This window comes from Scatophagus argus, chromosome 22 (assembly GCF_020382885.2).
Source record: "Scatophagus argus isolate fScaArg1 chromosome 22, fScaArg1.pri, whole genome shotgun sequence".
NCBI classification, from domain to species: domain Eukaryota; kingdom Metazoa; phylum Chordata; class Actinopteri; family Scatophagidae; genus Scatophagus; species Scatophagus argus.
In genome coordinates this window covers 8,459,116-8,477,120 of record NC_058514.1, presented here as the reverse complement: position 1 = coordinate 8,477,120, position 18,005 = coordinate 8,459,116, and the positions used below count along the sequence as shown (strand labels likewise).

The 18,005-nt window shown below is 40.9% G+C and overlaps 1 protein-coding gene across 5 annotated transcripts; it reads left to right on the top strand.

Annotated features, from left to right (window-relative positions):
* Positions 1 to 1,864: 1,864 nt before the first annotated feature.
* rassf8b (Ras association domain family member 8b) lies at positions 1,865 to 16,165 on the top strand. Of its 5 annotated transcripts, none has more exons than XM_046379294.1 (9): positions 1,868 to 2,336; positions 9,806 to 9,975; positions 11,550 to 11,900; positions 12,026 to 12,231; positions 12,507 to 12,713; positions 12,975 to 13,049; positions 13,757 to 13,879; positions 14,609 to 14,741; positions 15,312 to 16,165. In XM_046379294.1, the coding sequence occupies exons 2-9, from the start codon at positions 9,864 to 9,866 to the stop codon at positions 15,425 to 15,427; spliced, it is 1,323 nt and encodes a 440-aa protein (XP_046235250.1). In that variant the 5' UTR covers positions 1,868 to 2,336; positions 9,806 to 9,863; the 3' UTR covers positions 15,428 to 16,165. The 5 variants fall into 5 exon arrangements, with proteins under 5 accessions (XP_046235247.1, XP_046235249.1, XP_046235250.1 ...); XM_046379295.1 differs by having other exon boundaries at positions 1,869 to 2,336; positions 12,510 to 12,713; XM_046379291.1 differs by lacking the exon at positions 15,312 to 16,165 and having other exon boundaries at positions 1,865 to 2,336; positions 14,609 to 15,302.
* The last annotated feature ends 1,840 nt before the right edge of the window (positions 16,166 to 18,005 follow it).

The window sequence follows — 18,005 nt, the reverse complement described above, 5'->3', positions numbered from 1 at the left end:
GATTTAATTTTGATGAATAACCAACTTTTGGTTTGCTTTTAAATCACGACCATAACACTATAAGAAGAAACCTGACTGGAGCGTGCAATTAGTTTGAAGATGGGCTTTAAATCCTGAAAGCATCTGTCAAAACTCCTCAACACTAGCTGCAACAGAACATCAATCACACAAATGGCTTGATTGTCACAACAGCTGAACCATATGTTGAGGACTGATGGCAGAGTTAAGCTTCAAAGTGATATATAGACCTACCAGTCCGGAGTGAATGAGTGCTATTAAAACTTAAGCTGGCTAAAGCAGGACCATATTGTTGGTTTTATAGAATTTATGACTCATGAAAAGACATTTGCTTAAGAAATGGGTTTTTGAGAGACGGCTTAATTGAGCAACAGAGAACAGATTGAATACTGGATGCAGCAACTGTATACAACTGCTGTCAAAGATGAGAGTAACAAAAAAATGCTACTTTTTCAGTATGAACCGTTCTGCATCAAAATATCGCCACTGAAATTACATTATACGGAAAAGCTGAAGGTCATCTGTGATTCTGCCCGATCAGCACAACAGGAAGCTGTCATGATTAATGCTGTGAGACATGAAGACGTGTGTTGACTGGAAACTAAAGGAGGACACACATCTTTTTGATCTGTCAAATGAGACATGCTGTTTAGGAAAACAAATATTTTTTTTTATTATTATATTATTGTTCAACTGTTAACATTTTAAATGCTGCCCAAACATTCAATGTGTCTGTCCACCCACTGTTATGCAGCTAAGCGTTGCTGAAACCCACAGAGTTGTATATAAATTCTAGTGGAGATCTCAAACTTTCCAAAGACACCAATCATGCCAGGACGTATTTTTGGGGGCGTGTTTGAAACGATGCACAAGACATCCAGAATATTTTCATATGATGAAATGATGGAGCCATGAGTACATGTTGTCTTTAGTTCAATATTTCAATCTAAAGAGACCTGAAGTAATCAAGACTTAAGTGAAATGTTTTTGGAGCCTGCCCTGCAGAGTAAACACTCGACTATGGGAATACTTAGTCAATACTAACACTGTGAACACTGTAAATATGGGAAGAGGCATTTTCAAAGAATAAGTTCAAGTCAGCCTTCGTTTATACTGCCTTTTGTGTAAATTTGTGATCAAATTTACCAAGTTTGTTTGCACTAGTCTGACTTATGATTTAATGTTTACGTTGTGTATTCTTTCAACCTGGAATTTTAATTCCTAAACACTTTGTTGCTGCATTCAAAATGAACTGTAATTGAAGTGGAATTCCTGTTATATTTGAAAAATTGCTTAAAAAGTTAAGTTATGTTTGTGTGTGTGTGTGAGATTTGTAGCCTTTTGTTTAATAAATTTAGGAAAGCAATGTTCAAGTTAAGCCTTTTGTTGCCTTACACAGAGGAATAGTCTCAGTCTCCTCTACACAGTGAGGTATAGCTTCTTAATTAAACACTGGTGTCAGATCAATACAAATTTAGGTATTGCAAATGAAAAAAAAAATCGATTGGTGCATCCCTAAAGTCTCATTTAATCCACACACCACGATTCATTTAGTTGTTATTTTTTCATTAGTAATCTAAGTAACTCAAGTTAGTGGAGTAAGAATATTTGCCTCTGAACTGCAGTGGAGTAAAATGGACATACTCCTGTAAATTACAAGTACCTCAGAAATTGTACTTGAAATTGTACGGCTGTCTATCACATACAAATACTGTACGGTGCAATACATGCGTAAACTCCTTCACACTTGTAGGAATACGAGCAGTTCTTCTTTACGGACGCGATGTGACCATGAACGCACCGTTTTATTATCTGAGGAAACGTGTAAAGCTCTGATAAATCGATGCATTTCAGCACACCAAAACAAAAACCCCTTCGATGAGACTGCAAACCGCATCACAGCTGAGTGGATCTCGGGGTCCATTTACGTCGCCAAGTGCATTGCAGCTTTAACCGGTCCATCATGCCTTGCGGTGTCCCAGTTCAGTACCGATGTGATTCACAACAAGCTCTGTGGTCTTCCTCAGTGTCGGGCAGAGCGGTAGGCGAACAGAGCAGAGCCGCATGTTGGAAAGCCATACGTCGGATGTCCAGTTAGCGGACGGACGCGTGTTTACATCCACGCGGGGGTCTGTAGAGGCGGGCGTGTGCGCAACTCTGCTGCAGGAGGCAGCGCGGAATTAACAGGAATCTCCCGCAAGTGGCCCGCATAGCATGCAGGTTAAAGTATACCGGATTTCATCCCGAGGAGAGACACAGCACAACAGGAGAGTTATTTTGAAATGCTCTGACACACAGTGATCTGCTGCTGAAAATAGGTATGTTGTTGGGTTTCAATACACAGGGATGAATGCAGTCAGTGTTTCTAGTGTGGCTTGAATGCGACAATTTAAAGCTGCTGCCATCAAAACAAGATTGCAGGCTGTTTAAAATCACCGCTGAGGGAATCCCTTTTTAGTTGCTACATGTGTGTGGCAAACTGGAAAACAGGCTAAAGACCTAAAACAGGCTGGTCAGCTGTAGGTGCATAACTTTTTTTGTTTGTTTGTTTGTTTTTGTTTTTAGATTTTTTTTCACACTAATATGTCGCACACAATTTTATGAACTACTTTACAGTTTATATTCCATTCAGGAATGCATCCTTAAATGGAAGTATACTGGTGTTCCTGGCCAGATCTTCCACATGGTAACATACCTGATCCATGAGCCATCAGGAAGGAAGTGAGTGAGTGGTCAGTGAGTGGATCTGCTGAGCCCTGCAATGATGAATATCTTAATAGAGTTTGGCTAAATGCGCCAACTCAGCAGTGGTTTTAATCAGACTTTCTACAACTGAGTCATCCAGCTGCAGCAGATAGTAGAAAAGTCCTTGAAGCACAAGTGTGATGGATGCAAGGGCAAGACGAATTCACAGGCATGTTGTTTGTAGTAGGATAATCTTGCTGAAATGACTAACAACTACTAAACCCCAAAGGTATTCAGTCTACCTATCGTATAAGACGAAATGAGAAGCTATAACTCAGGAATTATTTGCCACAATAATGACTCAAAGGATTTATTGATTGCATGGAAAATTTCGAGGTTGATGTTTTTCTTTTTGGTTGATCAGCTTCTGATCCATTGGGGTCCTTAATCCAAGCTCCATTTACACGATCTGTGCTCCTGAGACAAAAAACTCAAACCGACTTTTCGATGTGAATCCAGTCCAGTTTACCCCCCCCCCACACACACCCCACCCCTCACCTCGTGGTCCACTAAGCTCCTAGTCTTACAGGGTTAAAGGCTTATTGTCTCCTCCAAGCTGATTAGTTAACTTTTGAAACTGCATGGTGGCAGTTTGGTCATTCGACTTCAATACGATGATGGTTGCCAGCAGAAATATAATAAATATGTTGCATTTTGAATGTGAATACACTGTTGTTTTATTTTTTTCACGGGTCTTCTGCAGTTCAACATGACTTATTTCCACATGTAGTAGTGGAAATTGCAACAAATGCGCGCCACGGCTTGCTTGATCACAGGAAAATCTTAAGAGTTTCCCTCAGAATAGACAGTTGACAGTAGCTGACTGGAAAGCTGTTCTGTCCAGGACATTTTCTCATGTTATCTTGCATTATTATACAGTATTAATAGCAGTGAAGAGAAACAGGGCAGATGAGAGCTACTGCTCTATAATGAGGCCATGTGTGCCAACTCAAAATCAGAGTCATGATCACATTGTTGTGAGGGCCACTGAGCCCTCAAGAGACTCCATGAAAAGTGACATCCTGTCAAGGGCGAATGTGACATTGTCATCTGATTTGCTTTTCACCATATTTGAAATACCTGCTGATGTTAGCGTTTGCTGTGGTGTGGATTTATGGATGGAAATCTGACTCATCCACCACTTTGATCCCTACTGAAATATCTTGACTATCCGTGAAACACTCATGGTCCTCAGAGGATGAATCCTAAATTTAGTTTTCCCCTCACTTTACCTTTTTACCCAGAACTGATGGATGGATTGGCCCACATGAGATTTTGTACAGACATGTTTCCCTGAGGATGAATTGTAGGAACTTTTCTTCAGGTCAAAATTGAGATTCCCATTTTTGTTCCCATTTGCTTTGTGTTTAGTACTAACTGGCAAACTAAGATGGTAAATATTGAACCTGTTAAACATCAGTTATTGTGAGCATGTTAGCATGTTGGTGTTAGCATTTAGCACCAGGGGACCCTAGTAGCTACACAGAAGTAGCAGAGCTGTAGATGTTTATTCTGTCATGTGCCTAACTTGGTTGTTAGCTTTTACATGTGCCCAGTTACAGCAGCATAAAGAGTAATTACAGCTCTCTAAATCCTCTTATAATAAACATCTTTTAATACAGAGTTGATTGGAGAGCCTCAGAGCTGCTTGCATAGCTGGAGACTGAAATTAGCTTTTGCTAAAACATCCAAGGCTTTATATTTACACTACTGAACATGCAGTGGATTTTGTTTAACCATATTTCATAGTATGAAGCAAAATACTGTAAGAGTTGGATGAGCTGTGTGTTTATGCACTTCAAGTGCTCTTCCAGCCTCTAGCTTAACAATTAGCAGTATAGCTACACTGTTTAAAGATGACTTAAAGCTGTTTTTATATGAACTGTGTGTGGTTGGGTTGAGTTCTTCTTTGGGAGGTTGACTAAATTGTACAAAACTCCAGCTGAAACTGTGTGACAGACCCAACTCGCTGACGTCTCCAGCAACACCCCACTTAATCCTGAGTTTTGGAAACCCTGCTTCAGTGCACGCCTCCATGTTTTCCCGCAGCCCCACATTGGGAGGAAACAAAGGAGGAAGTGACAGGAAAGCACGGGTTGCTTCTTAATTGTTAGTGATTGTTTGGATTACTTTCCCAGACCGTGGCCTCCAATCAATCCAGTCATCTATGTAAGGGCCGGACAAAGCCAGAGCTGTGTCGCCATGGTGACGGATTGTTTGCATCCAGTCATGCTGCATAGCCATGTGGGTGCACACAACACACACACACACACCGCTACATGCTCTTTTGTCTGTGGACCACTTGTTTCAGTGGACTCCCCTCCTGCTGCCTCAGCCTCCTCGTTGCTTTAAAAATTGGCCCCTGATTGCATCATCACCTGTTATTGAATTGCTTACTGTTGCTGCTTTAAATCATCATGTCTCCTCAATACCAAGTTACTCCTGTCACACTTTCAGGTGTAAAATATTAGTAAAATATAGTTGGACTGTACTCAAGATGTTAAGATAATCCATCCATCCATTTTCTATACCGCTTATCCGTCAGGATCGCGGGGGAACTGGAGCCTATCCCAGTGGACTACGGGCGAGACACACAACACACAACACACAAAGACAGACAACCACACACTCTCACACTCACACCTATGGGGCAATGAAGAGTAGCCAATTAACCTAATGTGCATGTTTTTGGTATTGTGGGAGGAAGCCGGAGAACCCGGAGAAAACCCACGCAGGCACAGGGAGAACATGTAAACTCCACATAGAAGGGTCCAGACCGGGATTCGAACCTGGAACCCTCTTGCTATGAGGCGACAGCGCTAACCACTGCACCACGTGCCGCCATATTAAGATAATAATAATGCATATTTAACATTGTACTCAACCAATTAGTGCAATTCAAAAAGTGCAATTGAGCTCTTATGAGACATCACTGAGTTGTAAAGTTTAAATATAGACAGTTAAAATCTATATTAGAAATTTCTGTTACACTTTGTTTATAACTTACATTACATAGTTAGAATCCAATATATTACATTATATTTGTATTTAATGGGTATTGGTGCTTATCCTAAAAATGGAGGTTAGCACAAATAAAACATCAGTAGAACAAGGTGTGCTAACACAGATCTAAACTTTTGTGGGCATGTCAGATTTAAATAACTATTTCATTAAAACATGAATTATATTGTTAGCATGTCAAAATAGCACGGATTGTTTGCCACATAGAAGTGTACTAACTACAGTTTAAATGAAGTACAGTTAATATTTTTACAAGGTGGTTTCTAAATATATTTTTACAGTAACTTTGGTAAAAGTTGAAAACGTATAATATAAATACATTGGGACTGTGCTATTGCAATATGCATGGACAGGTTTTATTTCATTTCTTTTTGTCTGAAATCAGTTTTATAACGATTAATGACAACTTTATTCAGTTCTGTTTGTTGTTACCGCCGGAGAAACAAGCTCAAACCAGGGGTTCAAACCCAATCAATTAGTTTGTTAAAGTTTAATTAAGTCGTGGACTGAGAGAGCACTGGGCTTAAGAAAAGCAGGAAATGAACAGGTGTTTTGCATTTAAACTCAGACTTGGAATTTTGACATTAAAGGAGCTTTCAGTGGTATTTCTCTGCTGATTTGTCTTATAAATGACCGTCCACATTTAAGAAAACACAAATGAGACACACTGACTCGCCGTATTGTGACCCCACCCTAACTCTGCTTCTTATGGCATCCTGAGAATGAAACTTCAGGAGAGGCAGACTGAAGTCACAACTAAGTTTAGCTCAGTGGTTCACAGTCCAGACGACACAGTATTCCTCGTGTCTGAAGCTAAAATGTCTGCAAAGATTTGTACTGATAACAGCAGCGTTTTCTCTCCACAGTAGAGTCACACTCAACCATTTCCTCATTTCAGCAAGACCAAAATGAATATCTCCTCTGCTTACAGCAATAAGTTCTGTGGCTCTTTATTCTTTTTGCTCCTGTTGGTTGGCCTGTTTTGTTATTTAGCCGATAATTATCCTATTTTCTCTAAATGCAATAATTATTCTAAGTTAATGGAAAGTTTTGGTTGTTTTTTTTTCTGGCTTTTGGTCCTAAATTTTGGACCTCAAAATTAATCAACCTTAAAAGCTTTAAGGTTACACAGAAGCAATATCTACCTGTATTGACTTTATCGGTTAGATGGTGCTGCGGGAATGCCTATCCTGCTGTAACGGATGAACTTGTCCTGGATTCTCTATAAATGGATTACTACGTGGAGGATTCAGTATGCAGTTGGAATGTGGAGTATTGCGTTGGTCTATTAAACTGTGACTAATGGAAAAGGAAATTCCAACAGCTACAGCACCTTTCCCACAGGCTCTGAGGTTACACACCGAAGATGTATAGCTCAGTATGCATTTACAGTGAACCAAAATAGACACACACATGATGTAGAACAGTAATTTGTATACACTCACCATGTTGCTTGTATGATTTATTTATTCACACTCTGGCAGCGTGGGCTTCAAAGTGACTGTAATTTAGATCAAAGACATAACTAGAGCCAAAGTGGAAGTAGTGTGATGAAAATTCAGAACAATAACAACAAAGGCTGCTGTTAAAGAGTCACCGAAATGGATGAGGTACGACAAGCCTTTGTAGTAATTCAAGTGTTGGAAGTTATTAGCGGTATAAAGAAAATCGAAGCTCGTTTCCACAAGGAAGCAGGCTGCCATGGTCGTGTTGTTAGAGCTGGTGTGCAGAGAATTCGAATAGTTGGACTGATGAGCTTGAAGTCAGTGTGGCGTTTTGTTTCAAGGTCCGTAATCCTGTATGCTTCAGCTCATAGGTACAAGATTTTTGGATTCCGAGGCTGTTAAATCATCAGGCATGAGAGAATAATAACCTATAATCCAGTTCAGTTCAACTAAAGAACATCTGCACAAAAGCTAATAGCGTTGTTTTGATATTTGCGTCAGATGGCCAGTGGGAATGCATGAGTCAAGGAATGAAACAAGTTAGTGAGATCAGTTCTCAGTTAATGTTTTGTAATTTTGTGTTTTATGTTTGATATTTTAGTGGGCCACAGCCTCTCCGCCCTTGCAAAAAAGTATATGCCAATGGCTTAAATCATCTTTGAAGTCTAACTCTGGTTAGAGACTCCAAGCAGTCCTCATGTGACACTCTGCTTGCCTGACTCTCATTAGTCATTTTTATAAAAGCAAATGTGTGATTCCCAATGCTGCTTCAGTTCCAAAACCACTGCACAGCCTCTTGTGGTTTATTGCCTAACTGTTTCTCACTGTTTGTTTGTGTGGACTTTAATAATTAATTTGCTAATGACAGGATTATGATAATTGTTTCACAGAGGAGCGAATGACTTCGGTATGACTTCTCACACCAATGTGCCCATAGCAGGTGTGTGTACATACATATCAAGGGTGCATATGAGTGTGTGAGAGATGGAGGGAAAGGTCAGGTTTACGAGCTTGTGTCAACTGGCTCTTCCTCTTGGATAAAACCACAGTGTGATTTCAACAACACTCATCACTGAATAAACATTGCATTACAACATTTCAACTTCAGCTGTGAAACTTTAGAAGCGTCATCACATCATCTGTTAGGATAAAGTTTGTTATGAAACCATCCTGCTGACCTTTTGTTAAGCTTCCCGTAAATGCAACTGAACAAGTTTGTTTTTAAAACTTTTCCAATCAGTACATTCAGTTTGGACATGTTTCCTGCCATGACTTTCTACCTGAACCTCTGCCAGAATGACTAAATTAGTTGACTTGTGTATGTTTCACCTCTAATCCAGTTTTAGCTTATTTGAATCTTTTGCCAAAAGAGTTTCACGGGTTTGCACTTTTACTTGTGGGAACCCTCAACCTTCATTCCCCAGCTTTGCTTTGTTTTCTTTCATTTTACCATCTCCCCTTTCTTCACGTCTTCTGGTGAGCTGTATTTATGGTTATAGTCTCATTTACTGGGCTGTAACAGGTTTCTGGGTTCAGATGCATACTGTCGTATCAGTCTGCAGTTACAAATCATCCTGCTTTCCAAAGGCAGGCCCTGCCCTTAACAGATGTATTCAGTGCAGAGGAGTGTGCAGTGTAATGCAGTCTCAGTTGGGAAAGGCCTCATGGGGGGGCCAGTAGTTAAATTGCAGGAGGATTGGGAGGCCCGTTCCGACTGTGCTGAAGATGGGAAATGCGTAAATTGCTTAGGGTTTCTTCAAGTAATATGGAAGTCAAGGATCAGAGCTTAGCTGATTGCCAAAGTCAGGAAAAAGGAGGGCTGCTGCTCAGACTGCAAAAGTCTGAGTATTAGGCACCAGCTCCTTCACTGCTCTGTTGCGTTAGCCGGCTGTGGTGGCCTTGCCAGGTTCGTAATGACTGCCTTGCTGCTGAGGTGCTTGTGTCAGCAGTTTGAAATGGATCTCGTTCTGCGTGCATGCTACTGCTGTAAGCTTTCCTGCACTGACACCAGAAAATGAAAAATATGTTGGATGGGTCCTGTTAGAGTGTCACAATCACTATACCACAGGAGTGTTCTTGCAACAGTTGCAGGTAAAGTGTAATGTTTTTGAGTACTTGGGGGCAGCACATCAACTAATATAAGAACATGAGCCCAATATTCCCTCTCCTTTTAGCTCTGGTTCAGTCTCCACCATCCTCTGAGGGAAGCAGCTGAGTCTTTAGCTACAAAATGCTCCGCTTTTTGACTTGCTGTTGTGTAGTGCTTGGTGGGTTATGTATGGCAAGTTTTTCAAGCTATTTCATTTAAAGCAGGTGCCTGTTGTGGCCTAAAACAACACTGGTGAGAGTGACCCCAAACATCAAAGTTGCATACTGTAAAACCAAGACAAGGGAGCTGAAAAATGGTCCATAGAGCTGATGGAAATGGCACATTTCAGAGATAACATTCTGTGTGTTTGCCACTAAGAACAACCTCTTCATTCATTGTTAATATATGAAAAAGTATTAACTGCAGGTTTAAGATTTTTGTTTGACAGACAGAAACTGTAACACATTGTCTTTTTTTCCCCTTTAAGGATGGGCAGGAAACATTAATAGCTCCCCCTTGTGGTGTGGAGGAATGAGGGCCTCTGGATGAAGGCCATGGAGCTGAAAGTCTGGGTGGATGGAGTGCAGCGCATTGTGTGCGGGGTCACGGAGTTCACCACATGCCAGGAAGTGGTCATTGCTTTAGCACAAGCCATTGGTAAGCTCGAAACTACTGGTTAAAATATGAATATGAATGATTATTGGTTATATGATGGAGAACTCACAGCATAAACACAAAAAAGTCTTGGAAAATCCAAATGGGCAACCGATAACATGAACAGTGAGATGAAATCCTCTCCATCCAACTCTGAACTAAAGTGGTGTAAATTATGTTTTGTCCAACATCAGTCCCTGTGGGGATTTCCTGTGATGTGGGTTGGGTCCGGTATTGGCCAGGCAGGTTGTCAGACATACTGGAGATGATAAATTGCAGCAAAATGAAAAGTGACTAGAGGGCACAAAGAGATTTTCACCATAAATGGGCTGCACAAAACCAGATGAGTCATGCTGCAGACTTTGGTTTATTGACACGCTGTACAACTGCAGAGAAATAAGTTGACACACTGTCTGTGTTTGTCTTTGCATGGCTTGTATTGTACATATTGACCATTTTGTTTCATAAATCCAAGACCATAGGAATATAATTTTAAACTGAGGTGTGTGCCACACATTTATGCAGCAATTTCTCATTAACCTCTATGGACAGATTTTTCTCAGAGTTAAAACACGTGTGTCTTTCACAGTGACAGGGTAGCAGGAGTTATGGCGCTCACTGTCCTTTGTGTTCTCCGTGCCTTTTGTCAAGGCCAGGGCACTTTGATGTGAATGGCTGTAGTGATGAATGTGCCTCTTTTACAAGGACCCTTACTGTGCAAGAAGAGGGGGTGAGGGTAGGATGGGCACTGTTTTACTCTTATCTGTGTGTACAGACAGGAATGCAGCGTGCACACACATACAGAGTCATGAACCACTGATTCCTTTTCCCAACACAATCACAGTTTGTTGAGTTGAATTTTCCCACTGTAAAGTTCTCACTAAAATTGTTCTTCAAAACTTCCAAAGCTGCACAGGCGTGGGAGAGTTGAAAAGAATTCAAAGAATCTGTAATGCCTTTTTGTTAGTTTCCTCTCTTAATTACAACACACTTGATTTTCAACATTATTGAAAGAATGCTTACAGGAACTTCTGACCACTGGGAGTTTATGCCATGCCAGCATACACAAACAGTATGAAATTGAAGCGTATCGAGCCATTAAATGATGCGAATTACTTTACAGACCAAAACAATGACTACAGGTCATACGGACCTCCCACAGAGAGAGCAATACCAAGGTTAATAGTTAAAATAATCCAGGTTGTTTGTGTGTTTGGCTATCAAAGACTCAATGGATCAGGACTCAGCAGGTGTGGTTTGATCAGACTGATGGTTAGTGGAAGAACAAAATAACCGCACTGCTGTCATCACATTAAAATAACTCCTGATGAGTGCATGGAAGTACATGACATTAACTTGTTCCAACTGAGCCCCACCCACGTGAAAACGGGAAGAACAGCGCAGAAGCACAGAAGCACAGCATCTAACGAGAAAGTACCAATCCTGTTAGAATTTTGTCAGATCACTTGGTGTTCAAGTAGGACGTTACCCCACATAGTTAGGTCCCCTCACCTTTGATCAGTTAAGAAATAATTAAAATTAAGCACCACATATATCCATTTTTTTTTTGTTTTCAGGACGCACTGGCAGGTACACTTTGATCGAGAAATGGCGTGAGACAGAACGACACCTGGCTCCGCATGAGAACCCTGTGGTGTCCCTCAACAAGTGGGGTCAGTATGCCAGTGATGTCCAGCTCATTCTTCAACGAACCGGCCCGTCCATTAGCGAGCGGCCCACCTCTGATGGACGGGCTCGCGTCCCAGAGCGCAGCTTCTACCGACAGAGCCTGCCACCTCTGGCCAAGCTCCGTCCGCCAGGGACAGACCGCTCGCTCAAAAGAAGGGAACCCAAGCGAAAGTCTCTGACCTTCACCGGAGGGGCTAAGGGTCTACGGGACATATTTGGGAAGAGCAGAGATGCTGAAGGTGTTTTAGTTGTATACACACTGTCTGCTGGTTTTACTGTTCTCATTCTTTTCATCCTCCCTCAATGCTTTAATTTGTCAGCAATCCAATCACTGTCCTTTCATCTCCCACACACATTCATCCAGCCAAACAACCCCAGCAGCAGGGTGTGAGCCTGAACTTGCGCAGGGTTGGAGGTGTTGGAGTTGCATCTGTACCTGGGAGTCCAGCCAAAGAGCTGAGCCGGCTGGTGCAGCTGCAGAGAGACAAACTCCAGGCCCTGGAGAGCCGTCTGCTGGGCTGCGAGGCCGAGATGCGAGATTGGGAGGAGTCTGCTGGCGAGACCAATGAAGTGAGTAAAACCCCATCTGCCAGTGCTGTTACTTACAGAGAAAGATGATGAGCACCGGTCCTTAACACCTGCACTTTGAATCCTCATGTCTTCATATCTATTAATGTCTATGGTGCATTCTCCACTTCAGCCGATGTAGTCCATTTCCTGAAATGCACTTTCTTTTCCAAGCACAGAATAGTTTGTTTTTGGTCGTATTCATCTCAGATTGTGAGTCCATAAGTGTGAATGGCCCATTGCATTCCTACATCATCTGTGAACCATTTTTCACTTAGCAGGGAGGAAACCTGGAGGAAGAGCTGCTGCTTTTAGAGCAGCAGGTGAGGAGGAACGATGCAGAGATAGAGGATGAGGAATTCTGGCAGAACGAGCTGCAGATCGAGCAGGAGAGCGAGCGACAACTCCGGCAACAACTAGCTGAGCTGCAGGGTGGCGTGCGCGACTGTGAGGCCAAGCTTTCAGAGTACTTAGCACGCATACAGGTGAGCTTGGCATCACAGAGAAGCTATCTGACCGCTCTGGGTGCTTGTTTGATTAGATTTATAAACAGAATGAAAACCTTTAATAAATGCAAAATCTCGTTGTGGATCTTCACCCTCAAGTGCTATTAAACAAAAACAGGCAGTGGTTATTGGATTAGCAAATTGTGAAACCTAAAACAGATTTCCTGAAGCATAAATAAAAGATTTAGATTTAGATTATTATAGTTTTTCTGTGACCGTTATCTTTGTGCCATCATGTAGAGCATGGAGGCAGGCCTGGAGCAGGAGCGGCTACAGCAGGAGGCCGAGCTCCACCAGAAGGTCAATGAGGAGGAGGTATAACAGCATGCAAACAGAGAACGTAGTTTGGTGAACTGTTGTGATCTCATTCATGTTATTCTGCAGTTGTGGTTTTGAATATTCAAAAGTACTTTGCTTGCTCACCACCACAGGTGAGCAAGCAAAGTACTAAACCAAGTAACTGAGTATTCACAACAGTGTAGAACAGAATAAATCAACTGTATTTTGTGTTTTGTTCCAATTAGCATATGTTAGCATGTCAACACACAGCTATTATGGCGAACTTGGTAAACTCAACCTGTTACACACCAGCTTTGTTTGCATTGTCACTGTGATCATGTTAGCATGCTTATTTGGGCCAAAGCACCAGCCTAAACAAGTACAACCTTGCAGAGCTGCTAGCATAACTAAACACTCTTAAGGTTTGCTGTTAGCTTTTCATGTCTGTTGTTACAGCATGAACAGCAGCTCTTTGAATCCTATTTAATAGCAAATATTTCTTTAATAAGTTTATAATAGAAGATTTCTCAAAGCTGCAAAGTAGTCTCATTGACAGAATTTTAATATCATAACTGCTTTGTTTTTCACAGCAAAGAAACTCGTACTATTTTAAGTTCTAAGCACATTAAAGCATCAGAGTCCTCCTACATCTTTGCTACGAGGATTAGTTTCTGTTGCCCACCTCTCCTGACAAGTTGTGATGAGCATTGGCTTCCGGTCTTCACTTCCCTTCTGGATTTCAGGTGCAAGTACAGCTGGAGAAAGTGAGGGCTGAGCTGGAAATGCAGAGCCAACACACAGCACGGCTGGAGAACAGCTGCAGGGCGTTGGAACGCTCACTTGGCCAGTCCAGCAAGAAATTACAGGTCAGCTCATATCCTACTGTTCAGCACCTTCATTTTGTTTTGTTTTTAACACCAAAATCGCCAGGAATTCAAAGCACCCTTGGCAGTTCCAAATATGCGTGGAGGATGCTGAAGCAGCTTTATTTTAGGAAATGTTTGCAAAATGCTCATTTAAAAAGTTGGATAACTTTGGAGTTGCAGTGTGTGTGTTTGAAAATCCAGTCGTCTGCCCATAGGTGGAACCATAGAAATCTAAGCTCATTAACTTGTGGGCAGTAAAGAAAATTTTAATCTCTGGCTTGCAGGGATGTGCAGAGGATCCTGTGCTGCATGAATCCTAGTAGTCAAGTGCTCTATGTACAGGCAAAGTCCAGCAGGGTGTGGGAAGCATGAGGTAATGAGAAGGGGAAAGGAGGGAAGGTATTACAGCATTCTTCGCCTGATTAGAGAGGGGCCTGAATAAGCACACAATCCCTTGCCTGCAGTTGCGTAACCATCTGGGAGTTAACTCTTCTTTTTAGCTGTCTCATCTGGGTTATGACTTCTCGATGAAAAAAGATGCAGATTGGATACAGCAGCCGAAATCATGTTACACTATCAGTATGTTCCTGTATGTACTACTGTGTAAACAGGTCCAATTTCTGTGGCAATTTTAAAGGCAATTGTGTTTTTTTTTTTTTTGTAATAGCAGTATCATCACACTTTCACTGAGGCATAGATCTAATTCAGTTGTTTTTTTTCCCATCACAGGAAAAGGAGCAGGAGCTGGAACAGCTGACAAAAGAACTGCGACAGGTCAACCTGCAGCAGTTCATTCAGCAGACTGGTACCAAGGTCACCGTGCTGCCTGCTCAACCTGCAGGAGAAAACAACAGCAGCAACGGCACGTTTACACACAAACACACTCAGATGTACACAGACCAACACCAGCAGAGACTCTGTGGCTTTCAACATCACCATCACCTTGCCAAGAAGTTTCATTTCATATCTAATCACATTCTGACTTAGGTGCTTACATGCAGTTTCATCTTCACGTGTATATGTACACATTGCCACCTTCTGGTCACCCTTAGAATGACAAGACTGTTGTGCCATAACAGCTTAAGTCTGTAACCCCATTGCATGGACCAAATCACTTGCAGCCCTGAAAATGCTGCAACACTTTCACAGTAAGTCGAAAAGAAAATTCCTCTTTTCATTCTCAAAAGAAAAATCGACCAGAAGGTTTTGGTCACATACTCTTTCTCTGCAAGTTCAGTTTGGCATCCGTACTTGTCCTGTAGGGGCAGCTGTTTTCTTTTGTTTGTTTTTTTATTAAATATTTGCACAAAGTTACTGAAAAAATACCAGTATGCTCAGTAGAGTATCATTGTCCTAAATGGCAAGAGTATCGTGTTAGATTAAGTAAAGCTACTAAAGCTACTTTATGGTTTTGTGTTCTTGCTCCCTACAGAAGTTCAGTCTGGCTCCCTGAAAAGACCTTTCTCTTCCCGCCTCTTACCCAGCGACCTTCGCACTCTTCAAAGTACCGTCTCCTCCAGCCTCAACCCAGAGGGCATCTATGTCTGACTCCAGACTGTGGCCTGGAGATATTATCTGAGCAGCAGGGAGGTCTAATATTACCTGAACTGTTCCTAAGATTGAAATACCCACAAACAGCCCCTCCAAACTGCTGGCATGCTCATGAGTGAGACAAAATGCAAACAATACATGGATGGAGGATGACTGGGAAGCCTCAAAAAACAAATAAAAGAAGACTTTTTGTTTTGCATCTTTCCAGGCCTGCTTCCTCTTCCATCTCACATGTGCAAATTAACATTTAATCAACTGTCTGGGTGAGTGAAGATTCCTCTTAAGTCTACAAAAGCCCAGTTTTCTCTGAAATAAAAAAAAAACAAATCTACAAACCAGCAGATGTATTTTTGTTGAGTGAGGACACACAAACAGTGCAGATAAACGTTTATGTTTTTATGTTGTAAATAATGAACTGGAGAGAATTTCATAATGCAAAAGTTGGACACATGTAAGCATACTTCATGCTCAAGCGTGCACAAGCACCAACACCACACCTGTGCTATGAACACAGCCATATCTGATTGCCTTACTCTGATTGTCTAATGTTAAAACAGAACTCAAGGTAGCTACTGAACTATGCGCCATATAAGTAAAGAAAACACCAATTCAGGTGATACCTAGTTATGGTAACTGATGTCAATGTAAGTCAACATCGGCGCCTTTTTCTTTGTCATTAGTTTGAGGGTTTAGTATTGATATTAACTGGAAATAAATTCACATTTCCTGTGTTTGCACTTCTCTCCAAAACCTCTGAAACATGAATGGAGCCGTGAGGGATGACAGAGGGCTTTGAGTCTGCAGTGTAAATCCAGCCTGGAAATTTTAACAACAATGATGTCATACCCAGCTTGACCACCAGATGGCGACAAAACATATATTATTCAGACAGGCGAAAGTTACTCCTCTGATTTTCTTTGTCTTTTTTCCTTTTCATGGGTCATATGACTGTGCATATTGTTTTATAAGAAAGCTTCAGCACGCAAGCTTTCAGTATATAACCTGAGGTGCCACTTAGATTGTTGACGAAGACGTTTTTCACTGTGTTTATCACACTGCTGAATCCCTCTGTTTGACTTCCACCTGACTTTTAACATTTTCATGAACTAAAGATGTCTCGTATGAACCAAAGCTAGAGTGACAAACATTAATATTTAGATGAATGTAATTTTTTTTAGATGTATGCAACTTAACCCACTTGAGTCAAATAGTATTCACATTTATCGTGGTTTGCTGTTGTTAGGTGCCAGATGGTTGAGTTCTGTAAGGCAGAAGACACAGAGTTTCATGGGAAAGGAAGAAATATGAAACTCGATGCAGACAAAATTGACAGTAAAACTCAAGACAACAAACAACACGCTTCCACAAATGTCTCGTTGTTACTGCACTGTAGTTCCAGTTGGGTTTTTGGTAAGAAACTGATGGAAACTGCATGAGAACATATGGACTCAAATAAGGGTCAAGAAGCAAATAATTTAAAAGTCTGGTTGTATATCAGTCCTGTTAAAAAAAAAAGAAAAAAGAAAACACTGCATTTGCAGTAAAAAAAAATGCAGAATTTACCGAAGCACTGTTATTTATCTATTTGTTTTGTACTGGTCTAAATTTGAGGTATTTATACTTTTCCAAATTCCACTGAGTGCTGCTTTATACTTATACTTCGCTGCATATCAGAGGATCAGAGGGAGATATTGTACTTTTCATGCCACTGCTCTACTTTTTAAAAAAGTTTAAGTACTTTACATTCTGATTATGAATACAAAATATAATTAACACATACATTATGATGAATTATTCAAGACTGTATAAAGTAGTTAAAAACAACAATCTGAACTAATGTATACATTAATCACATAAAATATATACCACTCTGCAAAGAGAGTACTTTTACATGTGGTACTTAAAGAATATTTTGAGCTTTGCTCAAGTAAAAATTTTGAATGACTTTAACTTGTATTTTTACTACTTTCACTTGAGTATTTTTCCTTTTTTTGCTATTCTCTATGCGCAATATACAACATTAAGCTTATTTTATAAGCTCAGTACCTTATTGACCCTCATTTTAGTCCATAAAAAGCTTGGGTTTTGACTGTGAAGTACAAAACAAAGTGAATTCCTGCCTCCAGTGTGAAACAGCTTGTTGTTCATTGTTTGCTCTGCAGTGCAAAACATACCCGCAGGAATTCACTTCACAACTTGGCGAACTCTTCTCAGAACTTGTTCAGTGTCAGAAGTTTTTCTTTTTCTTCCTCCCCCCTCCGCAGTATGCAGTATTATCGTCATGGCAACAACTTCAGCTGTGACACTGAGAGCGCAGCCCGCTAATAAAGGAATCGCGGCTCTCTTTGAGCGAAGGTTTTGAATAATGGCATGCCTTACTGAGGAAACAAACAAAACAAAACAAATGTAAATAATAAATAAATAAATATCTCTATAGACTGTTTTTAATGTAGAGTGAACTCTGAAATACGCAGACTGCTAGAAAGGTTAGATTGTACTGCTGTTGTTTGATGGGCAGCTCTGTGTGCATGCAATAATGTGTGACTGGTTTATTTGGACTCCCAATTAGTGGCTA